The sequence below is a fragment of the Mauremys reevesii genome, linkage group 3 (genome assembly GCF_016161935.1).
Source record: "Mauremys reevesii isolate NIE-2019 linkage group 3, ASM1616193v1, whole genome shotgun sequence".
NCBI lineage: Eukaryota > Metazoa > Chordata > Testudines > Geoemydidae > Mauremys > Mauremys reevesii.
The window spans coordinates 203944385-203969112 of record NC_052625.1 but is presented as its reverse complement, the minus strand read 5'-3'; the positions used below and the strand labels follow the sequence as shown (position 1 = coordinate 203969112).

Here is a 24728-nt window from a genome sequence, read left to right as displayed (position 1 = left end):
TGCTGGATCCTGGTGTGGATTTATCTAGGAATTTCCAGTGCGGGGGGCTTGAATTGCTCCTGGAAAGGAGCTAGGACTGGCAGCCCTGCGGAAACCCTCTACCCACAGAACAGGCATGGCCTGGGCAGCGCAGCAGCTTCCTTTGCAGCCCTGCTGATGTGCTTCAACTCTCCTCCAGAGGGGCCTATTCTAGGAATGAGATGTGGGTCTTCACTGCTTACCCCACTCTCTGAGCTGTCTGTAGGGGAGGCTACGTTCCACGCCCATCTGACCACTTGCTGAGTGCCTGGCGGAGGCTGGCTTTAATAATACTACTGTAAAACTAGCGTGAAGGAAATGAGAGTGAGAACCCTGGTGCTTCTGATGTAGGATGGGGGTCAGAAAATCCAGCCTCATGGCTGCTACCCCATCAGACCTCTAAAACGTGCAGCTAATACGCACAGATCTCAGCCAGCTCTTATGGTCGTTGAAGCAGATTCACCCATCCCCAAGGGCTAGGGCTCTGCAAGCCAGCTGGGCCAGGAGCACAGGGCCTGAGTTCTAGGGACCATACCTAGTGTACACTCCAGCAGCCTGTAAACTCCTGGAAGCAGGGACATGAATCATAGAATACCAGGGTTGGAAGGAACCTCAGGAGGTATCTAGTCCAACCTCCAACCTGGACAAGCTCAACGACATGCTACCTGCTTGGCACTAACCGATCCTCTACACAAGGAGAGTAACTTCATAAATGGCTGTGTAAGCTGCATGTACCCAGTGTGAGCTACATGGACCCAACTAGCTGTGGCAACTGAACTCATAGGAGCTTGCGTCTGTGGAAGAACGAAGCTGAAAAGACAGACACTGCTTCACGCAGAGAAAGCTCATTGCTCCTTCTGTTTTTCCTTCATGTTCCATTTAAACTCTTCTCGAGCGTCAGCCACATTAACAATGGCTGAAGCAGCATTTGCCACAGCTACTCACACACAAGCCCTCCCTCATGTTCCTCCTCCAACTATAATCCCATGTTTCGAGCCCACACAACACTGAACACAGGACCCCCAACAGCAACATGCTTTAACAGCTGGTATGATTTTAATTCTAACATATATACACAGGTTGCGATAGTTACCACCATCATTTTGAAAGTACTATTAACCACATCACATTACCAGTTACTTAGTCAAGTGTTCTGGGATTTTCAAAGCCCAACTCCTTATTTGCAAACTTAATCCTTTAGAAGAGCGGAGCCCCGAGTGCAGCCCAATACAATTTATGACTATCCTACCGACGTACAGCCTCAGACACCACATCCCCAGCATGCATTGCTCCATCTCACTCAGAACGGTCAGGCTGCTATGCAGGCTAAGACTTGTCTCCACAGGCGGCAGCTCCGTATTAAAATGAGGGCAGCTACAATTTGCTACATTTACAAGAGAGGTGGAGCTCTCTGGCTCCAGGCAGATTTGCAATGTGGCCATCAGCTGGGTCAAGTTCAGGCTCCCCCGGTTTACAGGGATCCCCTGGCTTTGATGAACACACACGTCCCATCAACAAGAATCACTCAGCAAGAGGAGAGCAGAGTCCTCAGCTCAGCAATTCTGATTTCAGGTTTGAATTTACACCAGGGAGACACTGCAATAATAGCAACATTTTTTGCATCAGTCTCCTGCCAATTCACTAAGGCAGCACAACACTCCTGTAGTTCACATTAAAAGCCCCTCCCTCAAAATAAATATATCAAGATTCTTGTAGAACCAGAACGTATGCTCCCCCCCACTCACTCACTCTTACACACACACACACACACACACACAGTTAAGGTACTGTCTTTAGGAGATACGTGGCACAGATCTGGTCCGATATTGCCAGTGAAGGTTCAAACAGGGTCTGAAACTGAAATCAGCATTTGGTTTTTTGGCATCTTATTGAGGGTGAAAAATTCAGACGTGGCAGTCCATCTCACAACTCAGAAAGGAGAGCGTGCCCAATTCACATGAAGTCATCCGAATCATTGCCATCCTGTGGAGAAGGGAAGAATGGAATTATTGAGATACCTTTTTAAAATGGAAGTTGAACACTGGCAAGATAGGTTGAAAGCCACTGGACTACACTTCCTTCAGTTGCTGACCCTTAAAAAATGTCCAGTGGAGGTGCAGACCCCTTTAGAAATCTTAGACAGTCTGCAGACCCCCAGACTGAAAGCCACTGGTGTAGTCAGCAGCCTCTCCCATCATTTAAAGGAAGTAGCTGAGTTTTTTCTGGTTTCGATACAAAGGCCACAAAATCAGCCCAGGCTTACTCAAAAGGCTCACGGTCGAGTTCTGAAACTAACAATTCCCAAAGCTAGGTTCTTTGGATTTTGTTGCTAACATTTCACATGTTGAATGTAAGTATTCTCCTGCTCATTCAAGAAGTATGCCCCACTGAGAGGTTTTCCCCTCCAACTCAAAGCCTAGGACCTAACCAGCCAACTGTATGGGATACAGATGAAATATAAAATCTGCAGTGCTTGCTAGCCATCCAGTAAATGGGCTCCACATGTTCCCAGTGCAGCAGGTCACTCATCCATGGGTAACCCTGGGAGGCAGGGGACTGGGGATTAAGCTCTGATAACCCCTGAACTGGTTACTTTAGTAACCTTTCCTATATCATGAAGTGGAGATCAGTCTCTTGCCAGCACTCCTGTGTATCAGCCCTTTGTGACCATAACTTGAGCTGACCCCAGCTTAAAGGCATCAATCTGACAACACGTGGCTTAGACACAGAGTGGGGTGATGACCCCATACATGGACATTTCCTCTACATTTCCTCATAAGGCATGTCACTAACCAGACACAGCCTGCACATGCATAGCAGGAGGTGCCGCTGCTTAAACCCCACAGTTCTTTTTTACCCTAGCGTGCTCACCTGTGATCCGGAAACCAGCCAGAAGAGTCACCAAAAAAAACTCCACAAAGCCATGAAAACCATAAACCTATCTCAAGCAGCTGCTGAGCCTCAGGGGATGTGATGGGTGAACAGATTTTAAATAAAGATTTGTGTGAGGCACTCTGAGCTCCTTGTTTGCCTAGAGGTATCACCAATGCAACAGCAAGTGAGGGAGGGGACTTGCTTTCAGAGGAAGGGCCCTAGTACGCACCAGGAAAACGATGCCTTCCTCACTCAGCTTAGGTCCTTATGTAACCCAGCTCCCATTCATCTCTCAGTGCTCGTTTTCCTTATGCTTATCCTGCTCTCTCAGTCCTTGTCTCCCTGCTCCGACTCCCAGCTCCGTCTCTCATAACATGCGGCTTCTAACACCAGATGCTCCCTTCTCTCTTCCTCCAAATCCACCTCTTCAAGCAATCTCAGCTGCCTCTCTATAGTCCCCTGGCCTGTTGTCCCCTGTCTTGGCTTCAGTTGGCCTTTAGGTTGCCTACTGCTCAGGACAAGTGAGCCACCCTTGGCTTAAGGGCTCCGCACACCTTTAGTCACAGAGTAATACAAAGATTGGTGATTCCCCCAGCCCCAAGACAAACCAGACACTGGACTAAACAGGCAAAAGGAAAAACAGAATTTCACTTCAAATTCTCTCTGTCCCACCATAGCACTCTGTCATCCTTCCCACACAAAACTGCCTCACCTCTGCTGACAAGCGGCTCTGAATGCAACCGAACGGAATTCAGAGCAGCAGAGTGCAAGACTGGAGAGGAAAGAAAGGAGTGGATGTGTCCTTGGCCTGTTTAACATCCCTAGAGGACGTTACAGGAAAGAGACTCCCTTTCCCTGTAATCATGCAGGTCCCTTCTCCTTGGATTTTGTTCTGTAACTCCAACTGAGGGGGAGAACGCGTGGAACAATTCACCACGTGCAGCTACTGGGCTGAAACCTGCTTTCACATCCGTCTCCTGTTACCCTGCTCTGATTCTTATTCAGGCCTCTGGAAGCAAGGTCTTCACAGGTGCCAGCCTCAACATACCTGGTTGGAAGACATGTTCTCAGACTTCATTAGCGAAGAGTAGCTCCTGCAAGGGAAGAGAAATTATGCAGCAAGATGCATTTTTAAACGTACACTGTGAAACAGGGCAGAGTGCCTACAAGATTAGCCCTCCTGTGCTTCAGAGGGAATTCAAACACATCCGATCTCAACATTAGCTAGTCTTCCAAAGAACATACTCTGGCCCTAACTGAAGATTAAATGGACAGTGGGGCTCACAGACACCTTGGCACAAAAAACACAAGTCAGAGATGGACTATGGTGACCTCCTCTATCGACTAGGAGCCAGTGCATGGGTTTTCTACAACATCCATTCTCCACAGCTTTGTCCAGATACACTGCAAGCAAGATAACCCGTAAGAGGTTACAAAACCCTCTTTGCTTTATGATTACTATAAAACTGGCTTGCGGGTGGCCAAAGCAGCTCATGGGCGAGAGATGGTGTGAGCTGGAATCCAATGTCCCCACCAGCACTCCCTCTTGCCTTCAGAAATTGAACTGGGACTCAGCTGCCTCTGTGTTGGGGCTCTAAGTTATTGCTCCTCTGAATTACTGAGCGCTCCAACAGGAGCTGTGGGGTCTAGGCTCCCTGAATTCCAGCCTCATGACCATCTAAACACACATTACTTACTATTTATTGTAACATTTTCTATGTACAAAGCAGTCATGGGATACCTTCTGGGTCAGTCTGCTTATGCGTCCAGGCTTGTTTGGTACAGTCAGGGGATTAACATATCTACCTTATCTACTCTTCTCTCAAGGACCAACATGGCCACAAATGTTTCCTGCATGTCTACTGTCAGACCGGAAGATCAACAGGCTGTTCATCATGGTGCATTTACAGGAGTACATAATGCCTTTCATGTACACTAGGATTCATCTGTGGTTTTAAAATCACTATTTGTGAAGTGCTTTGAAGCTTGACAAGCACTACACAGGCGTTGATTTTCACCAGAGCAATTCAGTGCTTTACAGATATAGCAGGCAATTATTCCCATTTCAGAGTTCAGTGACTTGTCCAAGTTCATACTGCAAGCTGGTGGCACAGGTGGGAAAAGAACCCAGGATTCCTGACTCCCAGCTCTACGAACTATTCCTCACTCCAGTTTCTATTAAGTGAACTGGGTGACTACATCTAATTCTCAAGACAAAGGAAAGAAAGGGTTGCCAGGTACAGCAAATACTATTTCTTAAGACTGTACCAGTCTAAGACAGAACAGAGTACGAATGCCTCAACAGGAACCTCACAAGTCTCGCTCCCGCCACTGATAGGAAATACTCACAGTTAGAGTTAGTCACGGCCATTACTCACCTGAGATCTTCCATTTCTTTCTTTTTCTTCATTTCCTCCTTCTCTTTCCGTTTTATCTCTTGGATCTGGGCTTTTTTCTCATTCCTCTCCTCTCTGTCCCGGGCTTCCTTCTCAGCGGCCAAGTCAGGGAACCGCTCCACTTTGGTCTTCTCTAGCCTGTTCAGTATCTCATTCACCTTCTTCTCCACTGTCACTGTTCTCACCTTAGGGATGGAAAGAACTATAATCTTTATGAAAAATGCTTCCAACTTGCATCTCATTGAGAAAGAGACTTTCCACACAGTGAGGTAAATACCAAAAAAAAAGGAGCCCCTTTACATGTGGCTCCTGAATCTCATTTAAAGAGATGGAAAGTCATTGCCATCTGGTGCTGTTCAGTGGCCTGTGTGAAAAGAGCTGGGAACACGGTACAATCTCCGATTGGCACAAGAACACAAACCACTACCACAACTATCACTAATCGGTTTTCTTGGCTGCAGTCTCAGCAGAGGCGCCCAGGATTGACTGGATCGTGCAGAATGGTCATCCACCCAATTCTGAGGTGAGTCTCTGTGGATCAGGGCTGAGCATGTTGGCAAGGGAAGCTCATGTTGCTGCTGAGTGCGCTGTGCCTGTTCTGTGGACCACTGTCTCCGACCATGCGCTTCCCAGTACTGATTTGTGTTTTAACAAGCACTTTGCACGTCTACAGAGCCTGCCATCCGAGGATCTCCAACTAGTTTACAGACAAAAGTCTTAACACACCCAGGAAGATACAATCCCCATTCTCAAGACTGGAAAATTCAGGCACCAACGGCCTGAGTCAAAACCTGTTGAAGTCCATGCGAGTCCATTGACTTCAGAGGGCTTTGGATCAGGGTCCCAAGACATTACATAGCTTCCCCAAAGTCACACAGGAAATCTGTGAAAGAGCCAGAGGTGGACTCAGATCCAAGACGTGGGCCTTTACCACGAGACGATCTTTCCTTCTCTCCCCTGACAACCTAGCTCTTTTTTTTTTTTTAACACGTGATTCTAGTGCTCTGGAAGTCAGTCTTTACAATTTCCTGGCAGGGTGCGAACCTGGGTGCCGAGAGAGAACTCTTCTCTGAACGCAACTCTGACTGTTAGCAATTCTGAAAGTGACAACTAGATTCATATCTTAAGACTGGAAGTTCTTTCAACATTTAAAATTATGAAAATATCCAGATTTTACAGGAAAGAGTACCTGATGAAGTCTGATTTTCAAAACTTCCCACTTCCAGATGAAAGGGGGTCGCCTATTAAAATGTTACCAGTCAGAAGCAAACCAGCTGTGATTATGTTGTTACCAGGTCAGAGGGGCTTCAATCTTACTGAAGACAATAATCCAAGTGTAGTTGGAAATTCAAGCAGAAAGCGTATCTGACACTTGGACAGAGCCAGCTCTAGGTTTTTTGCTGCCCCAAGCAAAAAAAACCCCACACCTCCGAGAGTGCAACTGCAGAAGCGAAAAAACCCACAAACCCTAAACCACCAGGAATGCCACCCCTGGAATCGTGCCCAGTGGCTTCAGCCCCAGGCAGGGGGCTTCTAACCTGAGCCCTGCTGCCCAGGGCTGAAGCCCTCGGGCTTCAGCTTCGGCTGGAGGGGCTCAGGCTTTGACACCAGGCCCCAGCAAGTCTAAGCCAGCCCTGGCGACCCCATTAAAATGGGGTCCCGACCCACTTTGGGGTCCTAACCCACAGTTTGAGAACCGCTGCTTTATTATATTCCGACACCCAAGTGGAAACTTAGTTCAGCCCACCAAAAAACAGCTGGGATTTTTCCCATGCCCCGGACCCCAGCAGTTTCCCCTGCTTTAGAGCCCTTGTGTGAGAGACAGTATACTCAGCTCTCAATACCGCAGCATTATGGAGAAGGAAGGTACTGCAGCCAGCTGGTGGGTTTCTTTGCAGCTGCACAGCAAACACTTACATCCTTTTGTCTGTGAAACCCTATTTGTCCCACGTCCATGTCAGCCGTTTTCTTCAGGTTGGTCCATGGCGTGTACACCACATTGATGTTGTTCATTTTGCAGCCTACAGAGCAGTAAGGGGGGAAAGGAGAGTTCTTGTATCAAGGGACCAGAAGGGGGAAACATTTCTATTCTCCCTCCCCACCCTGAACCTTCTGACCAGCTGTCTCCACGGTCAGCCAGAGTCATGTTGTGTTACATAGCGCCTAGTCAGCAACACTTGTAAGGATCTGTCCTCTTCCTCCTCTCTGAAGTAACGGCATTGCAATGGAACAGAAGGACATTGCGATATCGCATTCTGTGGCAGCAAGAGCCAAAGCAGTGTAACGAACTCCAGCTGGAGTCTGGCTTTGCCAGAAGGCTGCCTGCTACAAAGAGGGCCTCAAGTGGGCATTAGAGGGAAAACGCCAAGACCCCTTTTGGCTCATACAGTGATTGAGAGGCACCGTCAGGAATCAGGGGATTAAAGTTTTAGTATGAAAATAGCAGCAGCAGCACCAGCTGTTGCAAGTGACATCTGTTTCCCATGAAAACAGCAAACTATGAAGTGTACTTACACTTAACATTCTTCTGAAGTTAAAAACAAGAAATTTCAGTAATTTGGGATGGAAAGCCCTGGCTGGGATGATTTAGCTGGGGATTGGTCCTGCTTTGAGCAGGGCGTTGGACTAGATACCTCCTGAGGTCCCTTCCAACCCTGATATTCTATAATTCTATGAATAGACACCCCCCCCACACACACACCCCTTGTACACAGTCCCTTAGACTCGCCAATTTCAAAGTAAATGTTACCTTGAATGCTATTGGCCTTCACTAGATGGGCGCAGTCTATCAACACTTCTTTGGGAATATCATCCACTGTCTGCCCCTAAAGCAGACCAAGGAAATATGAGGGGTTTACTGTGCCATTTGAGGGGACAATATGGGAGTTATGAACACAGGATAACCACCACACCAACAGTGCACTTGGACCGTGCTATACAAACACAGGTAAGAGCCCCCACATTACAAATGCAGCTTATAATGCTTTACACTTCTATAGCACCTATCAGCCAAGGATTTCAAACCACTTTACAAACGGCTTTGCCTCTATACCCCTCAGAGGTATTGGCCCCTCTTACTGAAAGGGGAATGAGGCAGAGATAGAATGATTAGTCCTAGATCTCACAGATCCATGGCAGAGCCAGGAGCTGTGTTCCCTCAAAGCTGCATGGTTGCCCAGAGTGAATCAAATACCGCGCACATCAGGGGATGTGTATTCAGGTCCCCTCCCCCTGCTGCTCTGCAGCCAGATTGCTCCTGCCCTCTGCCTTGGAGCCCCTGGCCAGCTGTTCCCGGGACCCTCCTGCGTGCTGTGCAGAGTGGGGGGGAGAGAAGGGAGGACTGATGTCAGGGTGTCCCCCTCCCCCACCTGCCCATGTACCCCATCTCTGCAGAGCAGAGTAGGGGGGACAGAGATCAGGAGAGCTGCTGCAGTCTGAACAAGGAGCTTTCTGGTGAGTGCCTTAAAGAGATAGCACCGGTCTCTCATAGACTTCGCCAGCACGCACGCACACGCACACACGCGCGTGCGCACACACACACACAGTCTCTTTCACACTCACCTCCCAGCACATACTTGTGTTGTTGTTACTTCTTGGTACTTCCTGCAATGCACATATATTCTGGGTAATTTTATTTTTTCAAAGTGCTGTTATTTGTGGTTTTATTTATCTTATGCTTAAATTTAATTCTTTGAGTAGTGAGTTCTAAAATGCCAAACCTGTTCTGGCTGGAGTAATTATCCCTATCGTAGCTTTTTAAAAATATATATTATAGCTCAGTTTTTTGTTTCTACTGGCGACGCACATCCACACATTACCTTGATATTGGTGCACATAACAAAGTTAATTCCGCACACGGATGGAAAAAATTAGACGGAACATTGGTCAGGTGCTGTACTCAGATGAGACTTCAAGTTTTGTTCTATATTTTGGTTGCACCCTCTCCCCTGCCCTTCCTAGGTTGCATACTAACATATGCCCAAGTTCCACCACACACCTGCACCCTTGCAGACCCCCATTAAAATCAGGGGCACCGTGTGTGAGCAGGTGGGTCTATGCATCCACAGCTCATAGTGGAATGGGAGCCTCAGATTGTAAGATCTTCAGGGCAGGTTCCATGACTTCCTGTGTGTGTGGATAATGCCTAGCACAGGGGTAGGCAACCTGAGGCACGCGAGCTGATTTTCAGTGGCACTCACTCTGCCCAGGTCCTGGCCACCGGGCCGGAGGGCTCTGCATTTTAATTTAATTTTAAATGAATCTTCTTAAACATTTTAAAAACCTTATTTACTTTACATAAAACAATAGTTTAGTTCTATATTATAGACTTATAAAAAGAGACATTCTAAAAACTTTAAAATGTATTACTGGCACGCGAAACCTTAAATTAGAGTGAATAAATGAAGACTCGGCACAGCACTTCTGAAAGGTTGCCGTCCCCTGGCCTAACATATTATGTGCATCATCAGAACACAAATTCTCCCACATTTAGGTGTAGAATCTCAATAAATATTAGAGGCAACAAACCCTCCTAAACCTGGGAGAACTAGACTTAACATTTCTGAAAGTTGTAGTGTTCAAAATAAGCACAGAAAACCAACTCCTGAAAAAAATATTTTCTGGAAATATGAGGATACAAACCCAATTTTTAAGAAATCCTTTGCAGGTCACTGTTATATCAGTACATACTTGTTTAACTGCACCAGGATTCCGAGATTACCTTGTGCAGTCGAAGGTACACGTGTGCAGACGAGAGCTTATCCACATGAAACCTACAGAATACAAAAGCACATTTAGCAGAGGGTCACTTGTTCTGAAATAAATGCCACAATACAGTGTGTCATAATAGACCATGGGTAAAAGCATTAAAATAAATTCTGAACATGCATATTTGACAGCATGCAACGGAATTGTTACAGCTTATCAGGTGTTTCAATTTTTGAGCAAATATTCACCCATCTTTAAGAGGAGGAAATTGAAAAGCTAAATGAAACAGTTACTTAAAAACCTTGTATTTTCTCTGAAACATAATATACTCAGACAACATTAACAGAAAGATCTTAGGATAAGATATTCCTATTTGCTCCCTCTAGTGATTCCTATGGAAATGGCACAGATCTCTACCCTTTCTAACTACATCAGTTAACTAATTATGTGAGAGAAACAAATTAGTACATCACTATAGCAAAGCGTATTATTAAAACTGACAGTTATGCTAACAAGACCCAAGGATCTTCCATCATAGGCTATATCTAGATTGCAACAAAACACTCACAGCTGGCCCATGTCAGCTGACTGGGCTCCAGGGTTATAAAATTTCAGTGGAGATGTCCAGGCTCGGGCAGGAACCTAGGTCTGGAGCCCTGTGATATCTATATGGCAATTTTACAGCCCTGCAGTCCAATTCCCGTGAGCCCAAGACAGCTGACACAGCCCAGCCACGGGCGTTTTACAGCAGGGTATACATGCTCCTAGAGTCTTACATCCTCCATTTTCAGAGCAGATGCAAGAAAAGCAGAGGCAACACATGCTTCTTACACACTAGCTCCACCAATATACCTCAATCCACCCCCAAAAAGACCATCTCTAGGAATGAGAAGGGAGGACAGTCTATATGGCCCACTCAATTAATTAGCCTCTCGGCTGAAGTGGCTAACAAGGAAGCAAGTATCAATTAAGATGACGGGGTTTGTATGTGGAAGCTTGTCTATGGAGATAACTGGCCTATTCCATATATCATCTAACAGCTTTACAAGGATCCAAGCAAATTCGGCCACTGCCAACATCGAAAATTTGTTAAGGATTAACACAAACAGTAATCAATGGTATATTTGAACATAAGAACGGCCATACTTGGTCAGACCAAAGGTCCATCAAGCCCAATATCCTGTCTGCTGATTGTGGCCCAATGCCAGGTGCCCCAAAGGGAATGAACAGACACATTATCATCAAGTGATCCATGCCCTGTCGCCCATTCCCAGCTTCTGGCAAACAGAGGCTGGGGACACCATCCCTGCCCATCCTGGCTAATAGCCATTGATGGACCTATCCTCCATGAATCTATCTAGCTCCCTTTTCAACCCCGTTATAGTATTGGCCTTCACAACACCCTCTGGCAAGGAGTTCCAGAGGCTGACAGTGTTTTGCATGAAAAAATACTTTCTTGTGTTTGTTTTAAACCTGCTACCTATTAATTCCATTTGGTGGCCCCTTGTGCTTGTATTATGAGAAGGAGTAAATAACACTTCCTTATTTACTTTCTCTACACTAGTCATGATTTTATAACAGTGAGCTAACAGTGAGTTGTCCTAACTGCCCCTCTCTGATTATTTCCTGTTCCATGTAGGGGGACCAAGACTACGTCAACATGTTGGTAAAGAGCAGTGCCCGTAGCCACCCCTGCACATGCGACCAGTTAGGTCTGCTTACGTTACGCACAGCTCTTGCCTCTCACGATTCTGAGAGTCGTTCAAGCTCAACTCATGGAGCCAGAACGAAGGCAAGAGCTGAGACAGGAGGACAGGCAGCGTGTGAATACAGTAGACATGATGATGACATTGTGTATATACACGTACAAGAAGAAAGCAGACAAAGGGATTGGGCTGGAGAACCAGCATGCTCCTGTGGAGGACACTGATCTGGGGGTCAGGAGACCTCGGTTCTATTCTCATCACTGTCCCTGATCTGCCATGTGACTTGGGACATGTTATTTCACCTCTGTGCCTGTCTCCGCTATCACTAGGGCCCTACCAAATTCACATCCATGAAAAACGCATCACGAACCATGAAATCTGGTATTGTGTGCGCTTTTATCCTATATTCTATAGATTTCATGGGGGAGACCAGCGTTTCTCAAATTGGGGGTCCTGACCCAAAAGGGAGTTACAGGGGGGTCGCAAGGTTATTTTTTTTGGGGGGGGGTTGTCATGTTATTGCCACCCTTACTTCTGCGGTGACTTCAGAGCTGGGCAACCGCAGAGCGGCGGCTGTTGGCCGGGCCCCCAGCTTTGAAGGCAGCGCCCCGCCAGCAGCAGCGCAGAAGTAAGTGTGACAATACCATCCTATGCCACCCTTCGGTGCTGCTGCCTTCAGAGTTGGGAGGCTGGAGAGTGGTGGCTGCTGACTGAGGGCCCAGCTCTGCAGCAGTGCAGAAGTAAGTGTGATAATACCATACTATGCCATCCTTACGTCTGCGCTGCCGTTGGTGGAGGCTCTGCTTTCAGAGCTCAGATCCCAGCCAGCAGCTGCCGCTCTCTGGCTGCTCTGCTCTGAAGGCAGAAGTAAGAATAGCAGTACTGCAACCCCCCCCTACAATAACCTTGTGACCCCGCCCACACAACTCCTTTTTGAGTCAGAACCCCTCTACAATTACAAAACTGTGAATTTCAGATTTAAATAGCTGAAATTATGAAATTTATGATTTTTTAAATCCTATGACTGTGAAATTAACCAAAACGGACCGTGAATTTGGTAGGGCCCTACCTATCACCCTTTACCTTGTCTGTTTAAAGCTCGCCTACATGGTTATTAAAGAACAGCTATTTCTGAATAACTCCACGTGTGGGCACACCTATTCCATGGGGCGGGGAAGGATAGCTCAGTGGTTCGATCATTGACCTGCTAAACTCAGGGTTGTGATTTCAATCCTTGACGGGGCCCCTTAGGGATCTGGGGCAAAATCAGTACCTGGTCCTGCTAGTGAAGGCAGGGGGCTGGACCAATGACCTTTCAGGGTCCCTTCCAGCTCTAAGACATAGGTATATCTCCATATATTATTATGATGATGATGATGTGCACACAAGCCATATTACATTATGAACTCTTCGGGGGCAGGAACCAGCTCTTACTATGTGTGTGAGAAAGTATCTAGCACAGTGTGGCCCCAACCTCAGTGGGGACCTTTAGGAGCTATTCTACAGCCCCCCATGACTGTGTTTAAACTAGTAAATATTCTGAATAGCACCTATAGTAACCAGAAGAGCACCAACATTGCCCCCCCACCGAAGTTCACTATGAAGGGCATTTCATTTCACAAGCATAAAGGATTTACACGGCTCTTTTCAGTACCTACCAAATATCTTCAGGCCAGCCATATTTTATCAGGTCTTCATCTGCAGGCATGAAGAAAAGAATACTGAGCAAAGAAGGATACTTCCCCCAGCAGCCAACCAAACTGCCCACTGCGACACAGGCAATGAGGGGAAACGATTGCTTGAACTCATTTTGACACACCACTGGTTAATATCAAGAGTGTTTGCATCACAGTATGGCACCTGGAGAGTGACAGTGATGGAACCCCAAATAGAGCCTGAAACACACAGCACTCTTGGGCACAAAGGTGCTAAGGCCAAGGCTCTGAACATTTCTAATTTCTATCCCTTTTCCTCCACTCCAGTCTCAGGTGGTGGTTGTTTTTTAAACTGAGACACACTGATCTTTGCATAAATATCCAATATAGGAGATTTTCAAGAGGGCAATTCCCAAGATAAAAGCACCGACTCTCTCCAGCTGAAGAGCTAATTTTGGTTTTGCCTCAAGTACTGAATGGCAAGCAGTGACATGAAATAAAGCAAGACTGTACCCTGGCTTGCTGGAAGAGGACACAGCAACAGAAAACCTGTTTTAGTTGAAGAACAGTAACTCAAGATGGGAAAACTGACCAATTATGCGGGGAACAATTAAACCAACTAAATAAAGTGCTGTCAAACCATGCTAGGCTTCTACCATTGTTTCCTTGACCATTTGATAGCCTGACAAAAAGCCCAGAGTGCTCACTGACTTCAGATTAAGTCCATGGACAGCTTCCCCTCTCACCAACCCCCGCCAATGGTATAAAGTAATGCTATAGACTACATAAGGAGTTAGTGTATAGCATAATTTGCAAAGCAGCTATCAGGAAAAATCTGCCTTCAAACAATGCAGTAAAATCAAAGAGGAAAATTAAAAACCAAGGTTAAAAAAGAAAAAAAAAAAAAGGAAATCCCAACCTCTCAAGCCTTGCCCAAGTATTTTCATGTACTTACTTTCATATTTATCTTTTCCCATGTAAATGCTGTAAACGGCGGGAACAACTGAGGGATAGAAAGAGGACACACATCAAGAGGAGTTTCAGACTGAGCTGTGCACAGAGGTACTGAGAAACACACCATCTATGTCTCCGAACATCTAGTCCACCCCATTCCCTTCCCAGGGGCCAGGGCAAGATTGAGTCACCTTAAAAAGTCATAGAGAACAACCAACCAAGTTTCCACCAGTTCCCTTGGAAGACTAGTCAGCAGTTTGACAGTCCTCGGGGCAAGACACTTCATAAGGTCCAGGCTCACTTTGGCTTTATATAATTAAAGCAGGGTGCAGTCCTGTCATCCCAGCATAGGACTGAGAGTCAAAAATTCCCAAGCTCTATTCGCAGCTCTGATGCCAACTCCCTTTGTGGCCTTCGACAAGTAACCTAAGTTCTTGAAGCATCCTACCTAATTCCTCTCTCTTCGTGTGTGTCCACACCCACCACTCTGCCTAGACATCCGTATCATGCCATCCTGGGAAAAACTGGGCAGCTCTCTCATAACTCCCTCCGCAAGGGACAGTGCACTTGAAGACAGGCAGGGGAACAAGAGGGGCAATATACTTTGGGATATACAAATGTAGAGAAAATTGAGAGGAAGAACCACTGACTAACCATGTTATACAGACAGTTAGGTGGTCCCTTACACATGGCAACACAGAGTCACAAAAAGTTATGCGCTAGCCTAGGTCACTGGCCATGGTGACACATGGTTAGTTTCCCTGATTACTGAGTGAAAACCATACTGTGTGGACATAAACAGTACTTGGAGCCAGCCAAATTATCAACTGCTTACAAACTCAGAAATTACAGTAAACAGGGACTAAACTTCTAGTTTATATTGATGGAAATAAAAACGTATCATGTCTCAGTGTAAATACAAAACCGAGTCCAGATTTGTATTAGATAGCTACAAAGAAGATACAGGAATTAGAGAAATCTGCTGAACCATCAAGACAGGAGTTTCACGCGACAGTGACCTGGTCTCTGAAAAAGAGAGAATGGAAGTCAGCATGGTGAGAAGCTACATGGATGAGGCAGTGTAGAGAAAAGTCTCCTCTAGAAACGTGGGGCCTGATCCCACACCAGTTGGAGTAGCTCCATGGAAAGAAAGGCTACTTGCCTATATGGCACATACGACGCTGGTAAAATCAACCATATCTCACATACTATGAATCGGGCTATGGCTACACTTAGCGCTGCACAGCGCTGCCGCAGGAGCGCTCCCGCGGGAGCGCTTTGAAGCGCGAGTGTGGTCGGAGCGCCAGCGCTGGGAGAGAGCTCTCCCAGCGCTGCACGTACTCCACCTCCCTTTGGGGATTAACGTACAGCGCTGGGAGTCGTGCTCCCAGCGCTGGGGCCCTGATCACACTGGCGCTTTGCAGCGCCGCAACTTGCAGCACTGGAGGGGGTGTTTTTTCACACCCTGCTGCAGCGCTGCAAATCTACAAGTGTAACCATGGCCTCAGTCCCTTTGGGGAACTTTTAGTGACCTGGGATGGTTTCGGGAAAATGAAGTAAATCCTGCCACAATGCTACAGGAATGGATTAGATGTTCTAGCAGCAGATCCCTTTCAACTTATATGGTCTGATACACTTGGATATCAATGGACGATATTTTTAATAACTTGCAAGAGGTTATTGTTTTTTCTAATTTTGGCCACTTAAGACTTAAGTATGATATCACTAGAATCCCATAGATCACAGGTTTTCAAATTGTGAAGTGTGACTTCCTGAGGAGGCACAACAAGGTTATCAGGGGTAGGAGGACTTGATGTGAAGTAGAACATTCCTGCATCCTTTCCACTTTCCAAGGAGCAGGGGAGACAGAGCCTCTCCACAGGTAGAAGCAGTGGCATAGGGTGACCAGATGTCCCAATTTTATAGGGACAGTCCCAATTTTGGGGTCTTTTTCTTAAATAGGCTCCTATCACCTCCCTCCCCCTCCCTGTCCCAATTTTTCACACTTGCTGTCTGGTCACCCCTACAGTGGCAGCAGTGGCTAATGCACAAGGGGACAGGCTGGCAAGCCTGTCCCTGCACTGTCTGTTACTGTCCCACACCTCAGCTCAAATCCTGCTTTAACATGCCCCACATGCTGGGCCCATGGCAGAAGGCAGTGGAGGAAGCAGCTAGAGCCAGTGAGTGGAGTCAGCAGGAGCAGTGTAGTAGAGGTCTGGGGGGGCAGGGGAGAGACAAAGCAGTGGCTGCAAGAGGGAGCAGTGGGCTGAGAGGGTCAGAGCAAGGAGCCTGGGGAAGTGAGGAAGGAGGAGGCATACCAGGAATATGAAGCGCCGAAGGGAGACACAGCAACAAAGTTTGGGCACCTATGCTCTAGATAGAACTATAGCTCCATTTATGTACAGTGGGCATTAGAGGGGTTGGGGAGACGGTAAGACATTCCTCAAACTGCAAAGTGTTTTCAAAGACAGTGATCTTGTGGCTCTATCACCAAACCAATGAGCAGCAAAAGAGCACCTAATTGACAAAGAAGAGCCAGTACTCAGGAGCTGCTAGTTAGAAGGCCCTAGGACCCACCTCAGGCTTGTGTACTCAGTGCCCTGGAAACCCAGCACTCACTTTTCAGCACCAAGCAGCTGCCTACACATCAGTAGAAAATGGCTACATTTGAGTGTTGGATTAAGTGATGTTCATGTATCAGTTTGCTGCATTTGTAATGTGCTTTGAAATCCTCTAAGGGATGAAAGGCACGATAGAAATGAAAAGCTTTTCTCCGGCCCAGAGAACATAAATAAGAAGAATCATAAGAAACAAACAAGGTTACATTCACTAAAAGGTCAGTGGGATAAAACCAAGAGAGGAAGACTGGAGAAAAGATGTATAGTTCAGATGTTCCATCCCAAGAGAAAAATAAAAGAGGAAGAGTGAACAAGATGAGGCTGTGAAGGTCTTACATTCCTGATTGTAGGGTTTTTTGGAGGGCATGTTAAAACCATCAACAAAGCTCAAAAAAAGTTAAGCACATACAGGCTGGTGACATGACTAGGTCTAGAAGCAGGGCACTTTTTTGTGATACAGTAGAACCTCAGAGTTATGAACAACCTCGATTGCTGAAATGTTCCTAACTCTGAACAAAACATTATGGTTGTTCTTTCAAAAGTTTACTACTGAACACTGACTTAATACGGCTTTGAAACTTTATTATGCCGAAGAAAAATGCAGCTTTTAACCATCTTAATTTAAATGAAACAAGCACAGAAACAGTTTCCTTAGCTTGTCAAACCTTTTTTTTTTTAAAAAATAAAAAAACCTCCCCTCCCCTTTTTAGTAGTTTACATTTAACTCTGTACTGTATTTACTTTTTTTTTTTTGGTCTTTGCTGCTGCCTGATTGTGTACTTCCAGTTCCAAATGAGGTGTGTGGTTGACTGGTCAGTTTGTAACTCTTGTGTTCCTAACTTTGAGATTCTACTGTACTTTCTTCATGAACCACCAATCCCACCCACCCACACTGCACTAAAATTTGGATTTCACCTGGTCTGTTATGACGCCCCAATCTTTGTACATGGGCTCGTGGAAAGCATTCGTTTAAAAAGTAGTAATAAGTAGAGACACTGTATGTATTATCCCTCTCTCTCCCCCCCCGCCGCCCCATAGTACATTGGACTCAAAGACCCTGGCCACTGCTAACGTCCGTTCAGTGCCACTGGCTCTAGCAATGAGAGGAACGCTAGTGCAAAGGGCCTCTTAGCTGCAGTCACCGTTTTAAACGCTACTAACCCTGCTAAAAACAGGTCTACCTGACATGGTAGTTAAGACAATGACAGGAACCCATCAGTACTAGAGCTTCCCAGTGTTTTTAATATCAACATTTTAGAAGTTCCTTCAACATACCCAGGACCTCAGATTGTAAGCTCTGTGGGGTAGGGGCTCTGTCTTCCTTCATACCTGGACACTACCTCAGTGATAATTGTTTAAGGGAAGAGACAGCATCTGCTTAGGTTCGTGTATTGCTATGGGACCACTGGTGCACAACCCAAGGGAAATGCAAAGCGAAACTCTGGAAAGCTTTCCTAAGAGCAGGATGGAGGAGATAGTTAAATTCTCTTCCTGGGGTCAGGGTGGGAGCCCCATTGCTTTGTTATGACACTGGGACACTAGACTGGATGCAGTCCAAGTACACACCAGTGAGAACAACCCAGGGCTGGCTGGCCCTTAGGAAGGGAGATGCGGGCAGGACAGGCACCAAACCATCCAGCTTAAATGGTTGGAGGACAGGCAGCCTGAACAGACTGGGTGATGTACGAGGGTGGATGGGGAAGAGCATTAATGATCCCTAGGGAGAATGGGAGCCCCCAGAGCACGGTAGGAGAGCAACACCCTCCCTCCCGGAAAGGTGGGGGCCACCCTGTTCTTGCAGGAAAGGAGCAGCTGAGGCCCGAGGGTGGAAGAGGTGGCGAGCAGGGAGGCCCAGTGTTCGCGGGGAAGCAGGGAGGAGCGAGGCAGCCAGCTGATGCTGCAGGGGCTGTCCGGGGCCCCAGGGGCCTGGACACGGGGGGGGGGGAGGAACGGCGAGCGAACTTCCAGTGAGGGCAGCGGGGGCCCCGAGGGGTTTGAGGGAATAGCAGGGCTGGGGGGCCCTGAAGGGGGCAGGAAGGCGCCCCGGCGTGCGGGGGTGGGGGCCCGAGGCGGGGCTGGTGAGGGGGAGGAGCTGGGGGCCCAGCGTGCGGGAGGGGCTGGTGAGGCGGGAGGGGGCCCGGCGTGCGGGAGGGCTGGTGAGGCGGGAGGGGGCCCGGCGTGCGGGAGGGGCTGGTGAGGCGGGAGGGGGCCCGGCGTGCGGGAGGGGCTGGTGAGGCGGGAGGGGGCCCGGCGTGCGGGAGGGGCTGGTGAGGCGGGAGGGGGCCCGGCGTGCGGGAGGGGCTGGTGAGGCGGGAGGGGGCCTGAGGTGGGGCTGGTGAGGCGGGAGGGGCTGGGGGCCCGGCGTGCGGGAGGGGCTGGTGAGGCGGGAGGGGCTGGGGCCCGGCGTGCGGGAGGGCTGGGGAGGCGGGAGGGGCTGGGGGCCTGAGGCAGGGCTGGTGAGGCGGAGGGGCTGGGGCCCGGCGTGCGGGAGGGGCTGGTGAGGCGGGAGGGGCTGGGGGCCCGGCGTGCGGGAGGGGCTGGTGAGGCGGAGGAGGGCTGGGGGCCCGGCGTGCGGGAGGGGCTGGTGAGGCGGGAGGGGCTGAGGGGCCTGGCGTGCGGGAGGGGCTGAGGAGGCGGGAGGGGCTGGGGGGCCCGGCGTGCGGGAGGGGCTGGTGAGGCGGGAGGGACTGGGGGGCCCGGCGTGCGGGAGGGGCTGGGGAGGCGGGAGGGGGGCCCGGCGTGCGGGGCGGCGCGGTTGAGGGGGCCGGAGGGGGAGGGGCCGGGGCTCACCGCTGGAGGTGAAGTAGAACACCATGGCGGCGGCGGTGGCTGAGTCCCGGCTCCTCGGCCGGCCCGCCCGGCTCAGCCCGGCCCGCTCCCGGCGCTAGGACACTCGTCGCTACCCGACTTCCGGCCGGATTCCGGAACCCGCGCACCGGAAACGGAAACGCTCGCGCAAACCGCCGTGTGTGGGAGCGTACTTTCGGCGCGTGCGCCAAGCAGAGGCCATGCGTCCTCCTGTGCGCATGCGCTTGCCTCAGAACGCAATTAGCGGTGGGGGAGAGTAAGCGGACTGCGCGCATGCGCAGATCTGTCACCTGGGCGGTCCGGGAACTGTTGTTGTAGTAGGTTGTGCGCATGCGGGTTGCAGTTGTTTTGCAAACATGGCTATTAGTTGGGTGGCTGGTAGCTGGCCCTGTAAGGTCTTGTAGGCGATGGGGCCGTGGTTAGCTCGTGGATCTGCAGCTCTGGTCCTGTGCCACTTCGGCCACTGCTGGGGGCATTTAATGTTGCATTGGCGCAAATTTCTCTAATGTAGAGGAGGGGGTTAGTTCCTCTCTCTGGGGCACTTAGTCCCTGGTGATATGGGCCAATAGAAATGCCTGTACAAACTTTAGAGTATAAATTCCTTTAGGCAGGGACTGTTGTTTTAGGATGTGTGTGTACAGTGAGCAGCACAATGATGCCACAGCGCATGAGAGAGGCACGTAGGAACTAATATTGATTATGATAATCATAGACTTGTAGGACTGGAAGGGACGTCGACAGGTCTCTAGTCCAGTCCCCTGCACTTGTGGCAGGACTAAGGATTGTCTAACCCATCCCTGGCAGGTGTTTGTCCAACCTGCTCTTAAAAATCTCCAGCGATAGAGATTCCACAACCTCCCTAGGCAATTTATTCCAGTGCTTAACCACCCTGACAGGAAGTTTTGCCTAATGTCCAACCTAAACCTCCGTTGCTGCAATTTAAACCCATTGCTTCTTGTCCTATTCTCAGCGGTTAAGAAAAACAATTTTTCTCCCTCCTCCTTGTAACAACCTTTTACGTACTTGAAAACTGTTATCATGTTCCCTCTCAGTCTTCTCTTTTCCACACTAAACACACCCAGTTTTTTCAATCTTCCCTCTTAGGTCACGTTTTCTATACCTTTAATCATTTTTGTTGCTCTTCTCTGGACTCTCTCAAATTTGTCTGAAATATGGTGCCCAGGACTGGGCACAATACTCCCACTGAGGCCTAATCAGCACAGGGTAGAGTGGAAGAATTACTTCTCATGTCTTGCTTACAACATTCCTGCTAATACATTCTAGAATGATGTTTGCTTGTTTTGCAACAGTGCTGTTGACTCATATTTAGCTTGTGATCCACTATGACCTCCAGACCCCTTTCAGCAGTACTCCTTCCTAGGCAGTCATTTCACAGTTTGTATGTGTGCAACTGATTGTTCCTTCCTAAGTGGAGTACTTTGAATTTGTCCTTATTGAATTTAATCCTATTTACTTCAGACCATTTCTCCGATTTGTCCAGATCATTTTGAATTTTAATCCTATCCTCCAAAGCACTTACAACCCCTCCCAGCTTGGTATCGTCCACAAACTTTATAAGTGTGCTCTCTATGCCATTATCTAAATAATTGATGAAGATATTGAACAGAACTAGAACCAGAACTTATCCCTACAGGACCCCACTCATTATGTCCTTCCAGCCAGATGGTGACACAGCCTAGCAGGGAGAGAGATAGCTCAGTGGTTTGAGCTTTGGCCTACTAAACACAGGGTTGTAAGTTCAATCCTTAAGGGGCCACTTAGGAATCTGGGGCAAAATCAGTACCTGGTCCTGCTAGTGAAGGCAGGGGGCTGGCCTCAATGACCCTTCAGGATCTCTTCATGTTCTATGAGATAGGTATAGCTCCATATATTAAGCACTGATAACTACTCTCTGGGAATGGTTTTCTAATCAGTTTTGCTCCCACCTTATAGTTGCTCCATCTAGGTTGTATTTCCCTAATTTGTTTATGAGAAGGTCATGTGAGACGGCTTTACTAAAATCAAAAGCTTTACTAAAATCAAAAGCTTTACTAAAATCAAGATATACCACGTCTACTGATTCCCTCCTATCCACAAGGCTTCTTACCTGTCAAAGAAAGCTATCAGGTTGGTTTGACAGGATTTGTTCTTGACATATCCATGCTGAGTGTTACTTATCACCTTATTATCTTCTAGATGTTTGCAAACTGATTGTTTAATTATTTGCCTCATTATCTTTCTGGGTACAGAAGTTAAGCTGACTGCTCTGTAATTCCCTGGGTTGTCCTTATTTCTCTTTTTATATATTGGTACTGTATTTTCCCTTTCCCAGTCTTCTGGAATCTCTCCCGTATTCCATGACTTTTAAAATAGAATCACTAATGGCTCAGATATCTCCTCAGTCAGCTCCTTAATAAACTGAAGGAAAATAAAGGGGAGAGCCCATTCGAGTTATGAGCCATCAAGTGATGGCATTCTAATGTAGTTCTTGAGTCATGATGACAATAGTGCAGCAACACTAGAGAGGATGATGTACTGCAGAATGAACCCTACCTGTCATAATTCTCTATCTGAAAGATCAAGGGGTGTAAAAGAGACAATCCCTGGCACAGAGAGCTGACAATCTATGACGAACAGTATGCAACAGGTGGACAAACTAGACAAAGAAGATGGACATGGGTTGGGAGAATGAGGTAACAGTGAAAGCAATAGTTTAGCAAAAAAAAAAAGTACAAGTCACTGTTAATTAATTGGAGATGATGGGCCTGACACATCTGGAGTTACTGAACCAGGCGTGCTCGGTCCTCACCTTGTGGGGGCTCCTGTCAGATGCTACCTACATCTTTCACCCACGAAAGCTCATGCTGCAAAACGTCTGTTAGTCTATAAAGTGCCACAGGACTCTTTGCTGCTTTTACAGATCCAGACTAACACAGCTCCCCCTCTGATACTACCTACATCCTGGGTACATTCCTTGGCTGAGGAAGACAAGATAGGACTACCCCGCGTGGGGTGCTGCAGGCTGAAGGCTGTCATAGTCCTTTTGGGAGCAAGGGAATGTCACTACTTGGTTTTGGTTCTGTCCTGCTAGCACAGAACTCAATGAAATAGTTCTCTGAATATGCAAGATTTCTACTTAGCCCTTTGCAGTTTGGAATTTTACTATTATAATTCTCTTTTTACTTCCGCTGGGCCTTACTCTGTATCGTCGTAGATCTCGGGGAATGCCCTGCCCCAGAGATTTTACAGTGGAATAAAACAAGCATATAAGGCAACATACAATTTTACCTACATGACAGAGAGCAGGGCTAGGTGACTATTAAAATGCTTGACCCTGTGTACACCTCAGTTTAATAGACAGTAACATAGTACAGTTGCACCCAGGCTACACATCTACTAAATAAAGTTGTCTCATGTACATGGGGCCTGTTGGAATTAGGTTTTTTTAAAACAGCACAATTACATTTCACTCTTCAGCCCCATACAAATTTCAGTCTGACACCATCTATGCCTTAGAGACAAGGTATGTGAGGTAATATCTTTTATTGGACCAATGTCTTTTGGTGAAAGAGACAAGCGTTTTAGCTGCACAGAGCTCTTCTCTTCTTCAGGTCTAGGAAATGGTGTTACAGATAAATATAAGATGGAACAAATTGTTTAGCATTAAGTAGTTAATACATATTCTAAGGGACAAGGTAATATCTTTTATTGGAGCAACTTCTGTTGGTAAGAGAGACAAGCTTTCAAACTCTCACCAATAGAAGTTGGTCCAATATCAGATATTACCTACCTTGTCTCTCTCATATCCTGGGCTACAACAACACTACAAACAACAATTGTTGCCTGTCTTTCCTCTCGACAATGCAGCAATCACTTCTTGCCCCATGTAGCAACATTAGTTCCCACTTTTGTTTAGGATTGATGGATTTTGCTTTTCATTTTGGAAATTACCACCATTCACCTCCCATTTTGTTAATTTCTGAGCAAAGGTGGGACCATTTAAATACTCATGCACTAATAAGCACAGCAATCTAATGAACAAAAGTCTAGTAATAGTTAAGGACATGTTTTAAAGGCAACAGTCTGCAAAGTTTTTTAAGAAAGAAATTTGTAACTGCGAACAGATGTTGAAGCTCCCGGGGCTGGATGGCTCAGGAGACTGGAATTTCATCTCTAGGTTGATAGTCTGAATTACAGCACCAAATAGGGTGACCAGATAGCAAATGTGAAAAATCGGGACAGGGGGTGCGGGGGGGAAGGGTAATAGAAGCCCATATTAAAAAAAGTCCCAAATATGAGGACTGTCCCTATAAAGTCGGGACATCTGGTCACCCTAGTGCCAAAGGCACAATCAATAGGAAGTCAATAAGTGTTCAGTAAGACTGAGGCCTGATCTGCAGTGGATTAAAGAAGTTGTCTGCAACAGAAGAATTAACATGTGGGAGGGACTATGTTATAACACACCATGGCCATGGGACTGTACTGTGGTGGTTGCTATGGCCACACCGGTCCCAGTATGCATTACTGCAGACAACAGATCCCAGCATGCAATACTCTATCCTGCTCACAGGGCTGCAGTCCTCTGTGACTACACATCCCAGCGTGCAATGCTCCCCTTCGCTCGAGCTGTGACGCAAAAGGACTACAGCTTCCGGCAAGCATTGCGACAGGACTTCATCGTAGAAGACCGCCTTTTTTCCTGCAGTGCATGGTGGGAATTACAGTCTCCGGGACTGGGTGAGGGGGCCCATGTTGACAATAGCAGCTGAGCGCTCCGCGTGCGTTCCAGAGCTCTGATTGGCTGGCGGGCGGCAGTGGGGATGGCGCTCCTCACGCCGTCGGGGGCGTGTCCACAAGCGAAGAGGCTTGGCCAATGGACGTGAGAGATGGCGAATGACGACAGATGTGACCAATGGGAGCCGGGCTGGCCGGCGGCGAGGGGCGGGCTCGGCGCGTGACGGAGGGGTGGGACTGGGGTGCGCGCGGCAGGCG

The 24728-nt window shown here is 47.7% G+C and overlaps 1 protein-coding gene across 2 annotated transcripts; it reads right to left on the bottom strand.

Annotated features, from left to right (window-relative positions):
- Positions 1 to 1048: 1048 nt before the first annotated feature.
- On the bottom strand, positions 1049 to 19934 carry CCDC25 (coiled-coil domain containing 25). 2 transcript variants are annotated; one of them, XM_039532051.1, is made up of 9 exons: positions 19719 to 19914; positions 14312 to 14359; positions 13360 to 13399; positions 10009 to 10060; positions 8038 to 8113; positions 7206 to 7309; positions 5271 to 5473; positions 3941 to 3986; positions 1049 to 2001 (listed from the first exon to the last, which is right to left on the bottom strand). In XM_039532051.1, the coding sequence occupies exons 1-9, from the start codon at positions 19741 to 19743 to the stop codon at positions 1972 to 1974; spliced, it is 624 nt and encodes a 207-aa protein (XP_039387985.1). In that variant the 5' UTR covers positions 19744 to 19914; the 3' UTR covers positions 1049 to 1971. The 2 variants fall into 2 exon arrangements, with proteins under 2 accessions (XP_039387985.1, XP_039387986.1); XM_039532052.1 differs by lacking the exons at positions 1049 to 2001; positions 3941 to 3986 and having other exon boundaries at positions 5360 to 5490; positions 19719 to 19934.
- Positions 19935 to 24728: the final 4794 nt, after the last annotated feature.